Raw genomic sequence first — 13571 nt, forward strand, 5'->3', positions numbered from 1 at the left:
TGAAACAGATTATGTATCATAGCAGTTTGTATCATTCACGTGAGATGGTTCTTCAGTACCATTTCTGTACTTAGAAAAGTTATTTGAGCAGCATTTTCATGGTAGTTGACTTGTTTGAGGGAATGCTGGGGATGGTTGGAGCAATGAATATATAAGTTGTTGACAAAGTTTGGAGATATGATATCTGCCCTTTATTTTATAGATATTACTGAACAGCCATGTATGAAAGAGCCCTTATTAGGCAAAGTCCAGGACTTCTGTCCTTTTCACACACAGCTCTTTGTGTTCATAATCAATAATTTTCTCTGGGAAGAGATGATGGATCCAATGACCATATATAGCAATTGCCCAAAGATATATAGAACTGGTACCATGGCTTAGAATTAAAGAATTATAGAATATTAGATCTTGACGTTTCTTTAGACATATTTAGTCTGAGCCCATTGTTTTCTTGATAATACTCTTTTGTTAAGTGCCTCATCAACCACAGCGTTATTCACTCATATTTAGATTCTCATGTTCCCTTTAGCCCCATGTTCCTTAGAGGCCTGAGGTTTATCTCGTTATTCAGTCATTCAATTGTGTTGACTCTTCCTGACCCTGTGGACGATGGCAAGCCAGGCCCTTTTATCCTCCCTAATTTCCCAGAGTCGTTCAACCACATGTTTGTTGCTTCCACGACACTATCTATCCATCTCATCCTCTGTTGTCCCTTTCTCCTTTTGCCTTCAGTGTTTCCCAAAATCAGGGTCTTTTCTAGTGAGGCCTGTTTTATTATATGGCCATAGTGTCTAAGCTTCAGCTTCTGTATTTGTCCTTCTAGTGAATAATGTAAAATAAGTTCTTTAAGCATTGACTGATTTGACCTCCTTACTGTCCAAGGCACTCTCAAAAGTCTTTTCCAGCACCACAATTTGAAAGCTTTGATTCTGTGGTACTCAGCTGTTCTTATAGTCCAACTCTCAGAGGTATACATTGCTACTGGAAAAAAAAAAACCATAGCATTGCCTATATGGACCTTTGTCAGCAAAGTGGTGTCTTTGCTTTTTAGTATGATGTCCAGATATACCATAGCTTTCTTTCCAAGGAGCAAGCATCTTTTAATTTCATGGTTGCAGTTGCCATGTGAAGTGGTCTTTGAACCTAAGAATATAAAATCTGACACTGCTTCCATTTCATCTGTCTCTCTTTGCCAGGAAGTGATGGGATCGGTTAGCAGGATCCTAGTTTTTTTGATGTTAAGCTTCAGCCAGCTTTTACATTCTTTTCTTTTGCCCTCATCAGGAGGCTTCGTAATTCTTCATTTTCTGACATTAGAGTGGTCTTCTGCATATCTGAGATTGTTGATATTTCTCCTGGGAACCTTAATCCTGGCATGTCACATGATGTACTCTGCATATAAGTTAAATAAATAAGGTGACAACAAGCAGACTTGTTGTACTCCTTTCCTAATCTTTTTTTTTATTACAGAAACTTAAATACAGACTAAGAGAAGAAAAAAAAGCATGTCATGTGAACAGCAGAACATGAGAGGATTTAAAATATATAGCAATAAATTTCCATTTCAAGAAATGCTATACATTTTCATTCTTAAACCAACATGTTCTGTGTTCAGTTCTAACTGTTGCTTCTTGACCCCCACACAGGAGACAGGTAAAATGATCCGATCCTCCCATCTCTTTGAGGATTTGCCACATTTTATTGTGATCCACACAGTCAGAAGCCTTTGTGTAGTCAATGAAGCAGAAGTAGATGGTTTTCTGCCTCTCCCTTGCTTTCTCCATAATCCAACAAATCTTGGCAATTTGATCTCTAGTTCCTCCACCTCTTCAGAAACCAGCCTGCACTTCTGGCAATTCTTGGTTCCTATCTTGCTGAAGCCTAGCATGCAGAATTTTAAGCATAACCTTGCTGGCAGGTGAAATTATTATTCAGTAACTTGAACATACTTTGGCATCCTCTTTCTTTAGGATTAGGATATAAACTGATGTTTTTCAATCCAGTGGCCAATGTTGAGTTTTCCAAATTTGCTGGCATATTGAGTAGAGCACTTTGACAGCTTCATCTTTTAGGATTCTAAATAACTCAGCTGGAATTCTGTCTCTTCCACAAGCCTTATTGTTAGCAATGCTTCCTAGGGCCCAGTTCATTCTCCAGGATGACTGGCTCTGGATCAGTAACCATTCCATTCTGGTCATCAGTGATGTTAAAATCTTTCTTGTCTAATTCTTCTGTGTATTTTTGCCATCTTTTCTCAATCTCTTCTACTTCTATTTAGTCTCTATGATTTTTTCTTTTATCATGCCCATTTTTGCACTAAACTTTCCCTTTATATCTCTAATTTCTTTCTTTCTTTTTCCTTTTTTTTGGTGAGGGCAACCGGGGTTAAGTGACTTGCCCGGAGTCACACAGCTAGTGGGTGTTATGTGTCTGAGGCCAAATTTGAACTCAGCTCCTCCTGACTCCAGGGCTGCTGCTCTATCCATTGTGCCACCTAGCTGCCCTTTATATCTCGAATTTCTTTGAAGAGATCTCTGTCTTTACTGTTCTATTGTTTTCTTCTGTTTCTTTGCATTAACTCATTAAAGGAAACCTTATCTCTCCTTGCTCTCCTCTGGAATTCTGCATTCAGTTGAGCGTATCTTTCTCTTTCTCCCTTCCCTTTCCTTCTTTCCTTGGCTATTTATAAAGCCTTATTAGATAGCCATTTTGCTTTCTTGTTCTTCTTTTTCTTTGGCATGTTTTCGTTGTTGCCTCCTGTACAATGTTGAGAACCTTTGGCTATAGTTCTTCATGTTTATCTATTTTTATTTTTGCTAACTTGACTACCTGAGCTAGAACTAAATGATAGATGATCTATAAACTAGGAACTGTTTCCCCTCATTTGGTGCATGCATCCTAACAATTGAGAATTAGAGGGAGAAACACAAACAGTAGAGGACAGATAGAATGGCTAAATTTTATATTCAGAGGATCCAGATGATTTTTTTTTAAGGCCATTGGGGTTAAGTGACTTGCCCAGGGTCACACAGCTAGTAGGTGCCAAGTGTTTTTTGGTCTGAGGCCGGATTTGAACTCAGGTCCTCCTGACTTCAGGGCCGGTGCTCTATCCACTGCGCCACCTAGATGCCCTGTGGAGCCAAATGATTATAGAAGAGAACTGATATAAGGAAACTTATTTTATATATTTATGAAAAACATTAATACCAGCTACAAATTTTCTTCAGCTCCCTCATCAGTGATAAATGTGTCCTTCATCAGTGACAAATGTACATTGCTCTTACGCATTGGTATTCTTTCTAAAACTTTTCTTTTTCTGCAAGTCATTCCCAATTGATAAATGGTCAAAGGATATGAATAGGCAGTTTTCAGATGAAGAAATTAAAGCCATCTATAATCATATGAAAAAATGCTCTAAATCACTATTTATTAGAGAAATGCAAATCAGAACAACTCTTAGGTACCACATCACAACTATCAGATTGGCTAACATGACAAAACAGGAAAATTATAAATGCTGGAGAAGATGTGGGAAAATTGGAACACTAATGCATTGTTGGTGGAGTTGTGAACTGATCCAGCCATTCTGGAGAGCAATTTGGAACTATGCCCAAAGGGCTATAAAATTGTGCATACCCTTTGACCCAGCAATAGCACTTCTAGGGCTGTATCCCAAAGAGATCATAAAAATGGGAAAAAGACTCACATGTACAAAAATATTTATAGCAGCTCTTTTTGTGGTGGCCAAGAATTGGAAATTGAGGGAATACCCATCAATTGAGGAATGGTGAAACAAGTTGTGGTATATGAATGTAATGGAGTACTATTGTTCCATAAGAAATGGTGAGCAGGTGGACTTCAGAAAAACCTAGGAGGATTTATATGCATTGATGCGGAGTGAAGTGAGCAGAACCAGAAGAACATTATACACAATAACAGCCACATTGTGTGATGACTGACTTTGATAGACTTAGCTCTTCTCAGCAATGCAAGGATTTAAGACAACTCTAAAAGACTCATGATGGAAAATGCTAACCACATCCAGAGAAAGAACTATGGAATTTGAATGCAGATTGAAGCATACTATTTTCTGTTTTTTTCCCTTCTGTTTTGTTTTGTTTCTTCTTTCTTGTGGTTCCTTCCATTCATTCTAATTCTTCTTTACAATATGATTAATGTGAAAATGTGTTTAATAAGAATGTATATGTAGAGCCTATATCAGATTGCATGCCATCTTGGGGAGAGGGGAGGGGAGAGAAGTGGAGAAAATTTAAAACTCAAAAGTTTATGGAAGTGAATGTTGAAAACTAAAAATAAATAATTTAAAAAGTTCCTTTTTCTGTAGTTATTTCCTTGAATATTTCATGGAGTTTTCATAAGTGTCTATTTTGTAGGTGGTGCACTGAGATAGTATGATGTAGGCCATAAAACTAATAATAATTGGTCAATTATAACTCAAGATTTTTCTTTCCTAGTCATTTATTCACACCATTTGAAAAGAGCTTACTTCACTCATTATAAAAAAACTCGTTATTTATTGAGATTATATATTGACTACTTATTCAAAACTATGGATATTTACCTTCCTTTTTATATTTTCAAAATAACTTTATAAATTTAATAGCACCAGATTTTGTCATCTGGTTTACTTAGGTGAATGACTCATAGAATCCTGTAGCTAGGAGGGATTCAGGATACATAATAGGATCATATGATTTAGGGCTAGAATGGACCACAGAGATCAGCTAGTCCCAACCTCTTATTTTACAAATGAGTAGATAGTGGTGGGGTAGTAGAGGAAATGGCCTGGATGGATTAAGTGGCTTGTCAAAGGTAACACAGGTACTAAAATGTTAGCTAGGATACAAACCCATATTTGATGATAAATCTCATATCCTTATAGTAACCATCTCATTTGACTGATGAGGAAAAGGGATCTTAAAGGGTGAAGTACATTAACCAGTATATATATAGTGATGGATTCAAGAAGAGAACCAAGGTTTCTAGGCTCCAGTTCAGTATCCTTTCCACTACCTCCATGCTATCTAGCCCTGTACTAAAATGAATTAGATTTCTTCCCCATTCTCCCCTCCACCCATGGCTCACAGATTCATTCTTAGTCCATTTGATATATTTAATCGTATTTAGAACATAAGACACAGTTCAGAGTAGTGGTCTATCTATCCAGACCAGTCCAATATTCTATCTTTGATAATGGCCCCTAAGTTCCCGTATTATATTTGTTTATTGTGTGTTATTTTCTTCTCATTTCTTCTTCAGTGCCTTTACTTTTTCCATGTCCTTTTAGAGCAGCCTTTGTCCTGCCCGTGATGTTCAAGAAAACATCATTTTGGATTATAGAATTAGAGCTAGAAGGCCATGTAGTGCAACTCCATTTTATAATTAACAAACTGAGGCTTACACAGTGTATATGTCAGAATTGAGGTTTGAACCTTGGTCCTCTGACTCAAGAACTTGCCCTTTCCACTATACCTCTGCTCTTTGTGTGTGTGTGTGTGTGTGTGTGTGTGTGTGTGTGTGTGTGTGTGTGTGTGTGTAAAAGCCAAGAACCAAAAAACTTTACAATGGTGAGTGGGAAATAGTGCTACTTTTCATGATAAATAACATATTCAGTGACTACCATTGTGAGCTTTCCTTAGGGCTTGGAGGCTCTTCATCCTGAAACATTTTCTGTCATGCCATCCCCCCTTCATCCATCGGAGAGCTCCTTCCAGGGTCTCCATTTTGGTGAGTGGCCCTGGCTGGCTTTTCACTTCCTGGATTTGGCTGCCTCCACCTGAACCCTTTTCAGCTTCCTTTTGCGTATTGTCTTTTTCCATTAGAGTGTCAGCTTCTTGAGGGCTGGGACTGTCTTGCTCTTTGCTTGTATTTAAATCCTCTAATGCTTGGCCTGAGAACAACAGTAATAAAATTATTATAAGGCTGTATTGATAATAACCAAGTTCAGCACTACAGAAAATACATCACTTGTCCGAAAAGTATGGGGAATTATGGCTGTGAGATACTTCTGCACTTATTAGCACATGCGCTTAGTTGATGTGTTAGTTGGTTTTGCTACATTTGTTTTTTTTTAATTTTAAATTTCTTAACCTTTGGTCCAAAGGAAGGTTAGCTACATTTAAGGGAGAATGGGAAAGTATATTTGGAAATGAATATGCTATGAAATTAAGTGGCATCGATTTAAAAAGTTTATTTCCTCAAGAAGTAAAAACTTAGCTTGGGTTTCTCTTTCTAAAGGAGATGTTTCCAAATCTCCCTCCTCTCCCCCCATTGTAAGTTCTTTCCAACTCTTGAAGTTAGTTTACTTTAGGAAGGAAGGAAGCAAGCATTTATTAAACACCTACTTACAATGTGTGAGGGGCTGTGAGAAACATTATACAAAATATTATCTCATTTGATTCTTACAACAATCCTGTGGAGTAGGTGCTATTAATGTCTTCATTTTACATTACAGTTGAGGAACTGAGACAGATGGCTTAAGTTACTTGCCCAGGTTATATAGCTATTGAGGTCTGAGTCTGGATTTGAACTCAGGTCTTCCTGACTCTATTCTCATTACTCTATGGGATGGATACCTAATTACATTATTCTGTATTTACCTATTTATATGGATTATGGCCTGTTCCCCTTTACACTTCTCTCCAAATGCCCTCCCTCAGGGCAAGGAGTGGTTAATTTCTCTATTTGTGTCCCCATTCCTGGCATAATGCCTGAGACCGTGTAAGCACTGAAATATTTGTTGGACTGAATTTGAGAGACTGAACGGAATGGGGCACCTTGGGCACTTGAATGAGATCAGTCCTTGCCTCTTCCATACCATTATGTTTATGTGTAGCCTGTTCAGAACTTTCTACATGTTACTCGTCTGGGGGGCCCTCATAGATATCCATGCTTGTTACACTTGTCAGAGATCACAGAAGTGATTGAGCAAGGAATGATACGGCTTTTAGAATTTAGTGTTGATGGTCTTCTCAGTTCTGAAATCTACAACAAAAATTGGTAAAGGACTTTTCCCTGAGTCAGAACAGGAGTGTTTTCTTTAATAACTAACCATGATTGTGTTTTCTTTTGCTCCTTTCTGTTTATCCTTTTCTCTCACATTCTGTGATCACTTTCTATTCTTTTGGACCTTACTAAATGAATATTTGGTAGACTGCAGTGTATGTTCAGATTAATGTATGCATTTAGTGGTACATTCATATTGGTGGATGTCCTCTTGACCAGTGCAACAATTTGTAGCTTATAGTCTTGGTTCCCTGTGACACTGAGAGGCTCATGGGGAAGTACTTACTATGTCTCAGACCTGAATTGGAACTTACAGCTTCCTGTTTTCAAGGCTTTCTCCCATTTTTTTTTGTTGGGGAAGGGGGGAACCAAAACAGTAAGATTGAGATATAAGTATTACTGATATCTAGAGGGCCATTTCTGGCTGTGGCATCATGACTTTTGCTAGCTTATCACATTTAGCATTAGGAAACAGAGCTTGCCTGATTTTTGCCAGATAAAAATGAAATGCAACCACAATTAACATTTTTATTGGTGGTAATCTCAATGTCCTAATTAATCTTTATAACCTTCCAGAGAAGTAGATCTATGTAATTATTCCCATGTGGTAGGGGGAGACAGAGGTATAGGTGCTATCGTGATGAGGTTCTAAGTGTTATGAATATTTTCATTCTATAGTTGAAAGAGCTGTATCAAAAAAAAAAAAGAAAGAGCTTTATCTACTAATGTGTAAGTTGGATGGAGGTCAAATGCTTGGACTCTCCAAGTACCATGGCAAAAGCAATCTTGTTCTAAATTTCTAAATATCATGTGAGTCTTGACAGTCAGAGAACTTAGGCTGTTTTTCCTAAGGCATCATGCAAATAACTGATCAGGAATGGAAACCTAACAACTTCCAAATAAGTATGCATTGCAACAAAATCCATTTCTCACAAATAATTTTTAAAAATTTTCAGTCTTCCATTTCTCTTGCTGCAATTTGGTATTACTTCTTCATTTTGATTTCTGTGGGCAGTGAATGAGCAAAAACAAAAAGGCAAAATGATGCCCAGTTGTGGTAGTTGTATGTCCTTCTGCCTGTCAAGTTTCACATTCTGATGCAATAATTGTTTTTTTCTGATAGTAAAAAATTTTTTCACAGATTAGTAGGTTTTAGGGCTGGAAGGGACACTAGATATTATCTAATTCAGCCTCTCCACTTTGCAGATGAGGAATTCTTGGCCCAGAGAGTTTAAATGAATTGCCTTGGGTTAGATAGATTTAGGTAAGAGACAAGAAGCATGAACCTCTATCTTTTCACTTACAAATTGTGTTCACCTTCCACTACACAATGTTGTATCTTTAACTCTCTTAAAAAGTTTTAGAAAATACAATGTTCCTTCTGAAACATTTGTGTCAGAACTTCTCTTTTAAGGAGCATCTTTCAAAATGCTTGAAACTACCGCTTACTCAGTTGCTAGGGAGCACTGCTTTTGCTTGGGGGGATTGAGCAGAATTTAGATTTCTGAATATTTCTTTCCTTTTACTGATTACTAAGCAACTGGTAGTTGTATTTTTTATAATTAAAAATAGTTTAGTGGCCAAGTGCTTTCAGTATGGTTTCCTGCTTGAATGTTTCATTATCACAAAATAGTTCATCTAGTCAAAGTGATATTAATATTGAAGGCTGAAAAAATGGTTTCTGATTTCAATTCCAGCTGTTAATTTTATTCTCTGATGTGCTGTTTCTCCTTAAAGGCAAGACATCTAAGCATTGTATTCATATCATGTTAAAAAGGCTTTAATGAATGAAAATATAACTGTAGTGTACAATTTTGTATTATTACAGTTTGTACTCATCAGTTTTGGGAGTGAAAGGACTTGTGATATTCAAGAAAAATTATTTTAAATTTTATATTCTCTTATAGCACTTTAAAATTCAATAGAAAGTTCTTTAGTTTTAATATGATAGCAGAAAATGTTAAATTATGCATATATTCAAACTCCACATTTTCTTTCTATTTTCCTTTACAACACATTTAGAAATATAGAAAGAAGCTAAAAAAGAGCCAAACTACTGTTCTAATGGCCCTACATCACCTTTTTATTGTTGTTTGTTCTTGGTACCATACATGTCGCTCATTGGCATATGTGGTTGCCTTCCATTAATATTTGGTACTTTTGAACTTGGAAGTGTCCCAACTAAGGCATGAACATTTGTTTTTGCTAGGGGTCATGGAATAGTGTGACATTTGAGGGCAGAAAAAGTGAAAAATGGGGGGGAAAAAAAGGAGAGCTGAAAAGAGTAAGGTAGGAAGACAAACTTTACTTGCACTTTTGGGATTCAGTATTTGTGATGTCAAATTCTACTTAGAAAAAAAACACAGCGACATTACACGGGAAGGGCAAATTTGGGGCTCTAGGGCAGCTCCTAATAGAATGGAAGGGCAGAACAGGTTAGAATTGAGTGTACTTTATGAGTCCCCAAATCCCAAGGAAAATATCTTTAGCAAATTGTGTGCCATTTATACACCAATTTATGATTTGGGCTTTTGGTGTGGAATAATGTCCTTCTTCAAAAGAATAAAATCCTAGGGGTTATAAATGGGTCAAAAAGAATTAGACTTTTTATTTATACTTCAGAAATGTAAGCAAATGAATGAAATGTTTCATATACATTTTTTACAACCAACAGCAGTAACACACTGTTCATACATTAATTCTATAGTAAAATGTACATCCTTTTTGCTCAGTAAGATTTGCCAAATTGTATGGACAAAGACCTTTCACACTGACTTGAACTAGTGAAGTAACAAGGGCAAACCATGTTGCTCCTAATAGCTTTATGGTATTTATAAACCTAGAATGTTCAAATGAATGTTAATATTGGTGTATATGGTCTAAAGCCTAAAGTAAATTCTCCAAAATGTGAATGCCCGACTGGAGGAACTTTAGAAAACAGACTGTTGGATTTTGTGACTGAATCTGCCAAGGGACATTAAAGTCCAGGATGTTTATTTTAAAGTGTAGTTCTGTAGCTCTATTCTGACTGTTCTTGAGTCCCTAATCACAAAGAGAAATGCATTCTTATGAAGTTAAGCAGCTGTAGACACAGAATGCTGATGATAGTGTCTCCATATCTGAGTTATCTACAGAAAACCCAGTTAGTGGTAATTCTACCAAATACTTGTAACATTCACGTGAAATTTTAATTGATTTTCAAACAGTACAACTGCGCCATGAATCCAACCACACAGAATATAAGCCTTAAGCCCACTAGGTTTAAGCAATTGTGTCTTTGTAGACTAAAACTATGTAAAATAAAATCTGATAACTCCCTGGTGTTAGAGGTAGACAGTTTTCTTTCAAATCCTAGGTTTGGTCCTTTATTTTATTCAGCAGTGAAAGCCATGAATACAGAACGGATATAACAGCTGTTACAATTCTCAACCATGACTTCTAACGTCAGAGAATTCAAGGTATGAACATAGTACACAGTAATGAAAAGTATCAAAAATTAGTTTACCTCAAAAAGATAAATAAAACAGGTATATTTCACCAATACATAAACAGATGTTTGTGCTACAGTTAAAATTTGCTGTATACAAAAGATCATAGTCCCCATCATCAGTTTATGATAGAAGCAAGAATACATGAGCCATTTAAATTGTCAGACATTATGCTTTATAAGGTATGCACAGAAGTTCAAGCAATAAATACATACATTAGTTCAAAGCCTTACAATAGCTACGCAAAGCAGATGCAGAAAAGCAGATTTGCTATTACTAGCAAGCAATGATATAAGATTAAAAATTCATGAAATGCATTAAAGCAACGTTTTTCTTAGAAAAAGTCTGGTCATTTATGGGTCCACCAACATTTTTACATAATATGCACAATTATCAAAATACAGACCAAGCATCTCAGAAAACTCCAAAAAACCTAAAATCTATTTTCAAAGCAATTGCAGTTTTGGAGGTTTTTCTGGTATAATGTGCAAGCAGCTATTTTCTTTTAAATTGTATTTATATAAAACCCATGCAAAACTCTACAGGTATATGCATTCTGTGGCTGAGACTTCCTTTCAAAAGTTTTGTAACTGAGGTATGCATACTTTAGCATTGTAGTCTTAGGCCACCTTCTTGATGGGACAGTTACCACGTTTACCTCCATCCAGTCCATCATTATCTTGTGAACATGTACTGGAGAGACCCATTTTCTTTTTCAGATAATCCTTACATTAGACTTCTAGATGCCTGAAAACCATCTTATTACAATCCCAATCTCTCTTTTGAAACTGTAACCCTTTTGTTGATCATGACCCAAAGACAAACATAATGAAAAGTAGCAGTTACTGTGACGTTCTCACATTTCATGCAATCTGCCATAATTGTTCTAATTTCTTTTTTTTCTTTTTCTCTTTTTTTTTCTTTTTTTTTCTTTTTTTTTTTGCAGAGGTAGAAGCTTTCAGAAAGCCTTTTGGGTAAGTGGGAAAACCCTTTTGAAAGCCGTTATGTCCTTTTATTTGGCGTGATAGATGACTGTGTATCTCTTTAAGTCTATTTGCTGACTTCAGCAAAGAATAAATGATGAGCTTAGGTTGCAAGAACCAGCCCCATCACATGGAACTGGTACGTATGTTAAGCTCTAGCAGCCACCTTCTGTCAAAAACTGTTTGTAAAGCAATAACCATAATCAGGTTATGAGGTCCCTTGGTTGGGGGAAAAAGTATTATCAAGACTTGGCACAGCACATGAAAAGCAACACGTAAAGTTTCTAGGTTTTAAGCAAACATCTGACTATGCTATTTTCAACTACACCATAACGCATTATCATATTTTTTTTTTGGGTTTGGAGTTGTCAAGAAAACCAGCATTCCAACAGTTTGGCCTGTGCAAGTCTTCTGAAGGGAGTGTATTGTTAGTGTTAATATCCCGTATAAGCAGAGGCAGAATTATATGTAACTTTGGTTTGACTGAAAATAAATACCATGGACTACAATTGCTATAATCTTTGCTTTCAGTGTAAAAACTCAGCTAGATCACTTTAAAATCAATATGAAATTAATTTTTGGCTTTACTAGACCTTTTATGTTTGGTTCCTACTTTTTTTTTCATTATAACTTAAGACTATAAAAAATAGTACACAACAAAGATTAAGACCATACAAGACATCATCTAACAACATGTATTCACCACAGAAAATAACTGACTGAATAGGGCAGGGGAAGGTTGGGAGGGGAAGGAAGGAGGGAAGAAACACAATGTATTATATATATATAACAATATGCAATCTGCATTTGCATCAAGTACATAATCATTTTGGTCAGTGATCCACATTTTGTTGCTTTCTATCATAACTTCCACTGCAGACTTTGTTCTCACCTCTGTCTTAAAGGAAAGCAAATCTTCATTGCATTTAGATGGACTTTTGGCCTCAGAAGATTAGACTGTGACTGGATTGACTTTTTTTGTTTTGTTGTGTCATATTTGTTTCTTTGTATAGGGCTAAATGAAAAGATCCCAGAGGTCATCAGAAAACAGCAGGTAGTTCATGGAAAGGTTCCTTTGTACTAATTAAAGTTACAGAAGGCTGACCAAAGCATGTGGCTGCTTCTGTCGTGGAGCTATTGGCCATTGTTAGAGTTGGCTTTGGTTTGCAGCTGTAGCCTTTGACTGTGTTTGCAGGTAGACAAAGCTTTATCACAAGGAGGTAAGAGAGTACAGTTGTAAGATAATATGCAGATATGCAAATGTTTCTATGGTGCTTGCACGGACAATGTTAGCTTAGGATTGCACTTTACATCTGAACACTAACCGCACAGACTGGAAGCCTAAGGTAATTTTAGATGGTTGCAACAGTCTAATTACTGTGGTTTGTAATAACTAACTCATGTCATTTACAGTTGGTGGCACCAACATAAAAAACTAATGTTCTGTTGTTTAAAATTCAGCTAGATACAAGCAGTGACACTAATTTCTGATACTACTCCTGTGCAAATTAAAAACAATAGCAACAAGTTGAACTTGACCAGCAATTGTTTCTAACATTACAACTACTGTATGCTGGAAAATTCACATTAATGAAACTAACACTATTTTTGGCAGTATATGAGGCGCATTTGCTTTCTACAGAACATGTATCCTCATATTCAGTCATTTCATGAACCCTTAATAGCCACATTTTTTAAATGGGCAAAGCCATTATAGAAAGAACAGTTCATTTTTTTTTTCAAGAAAATCAGTTTTGTCTTTTTTTTTCTAAAAAAAAAAAAAGAAGAAAACAAGCAATTTGCCTGTTGTTACTGGATCCCAAAGGGCTGGCTTAATAAGTTCCTTTAGGGCTGTCTCCTTTATCCATGCTTAATAAATAGTCACAGTAAAAATTTGTCAAATATTCATGGTTGTGGAGTGGTTATGAAGGTCAGTGATATGTCCCTTCATTCTGAGGTTTCTCAAGTCTTTATTCATTCCAGATCTTCAGATAAAGGCTCTTCTTCAATCTCTCTATCATCTTCTAATTCTGGACTGTGATTTGCTGTTGTCACTAAGGACATTGGGCAGTCT

The 13571-nt window shown here is 36.3% G+C and overlaps 1 protein-coding gene across 2 annotated transcripts in view; it reads right to left on the reverse strand.

The window, feature by feature from the left end:
• Positions 1-9614: 9614 nt before the first annotated feature.
• Positions 9615-13571, reverse strand: part of FOXP2 (forkhead box P2) — a 699815-nt gene continuing 695858 nt past the window's right edge. For both annotated transcript variants that reach the window (XM_078154200.1, XM_078154192.1), the window contains exon 19: positions 9615-13571. This exon is cut by the window's right edge and continues 45 nt beyond it. In XM_078154200.1, coding sequence (XP_078010326.1) covers positions 13472-13571 — 100 coding nt within the window. In that variant the 3' untranslated portion in view covers positions 9615-13471.

Source organism: Phascolarctos cinereus, unplaced genomic scaffold (genome assembly GCF_003287225.1).
Source record: "Phascolarctos cinereus isolate Bilbo 61053 unplaced genomic scaffold, phaCin_HiC Scaffold_1;HRSCAF=81, whole genome shotgun sequence".
Classification (NCBI taxonomy): Eukaryota; Metazoa; Chordata; class Mammalia; order Diprotodontia; family Phascolarctidae; genus Phascolarctos; species Phascolarctos cinereus.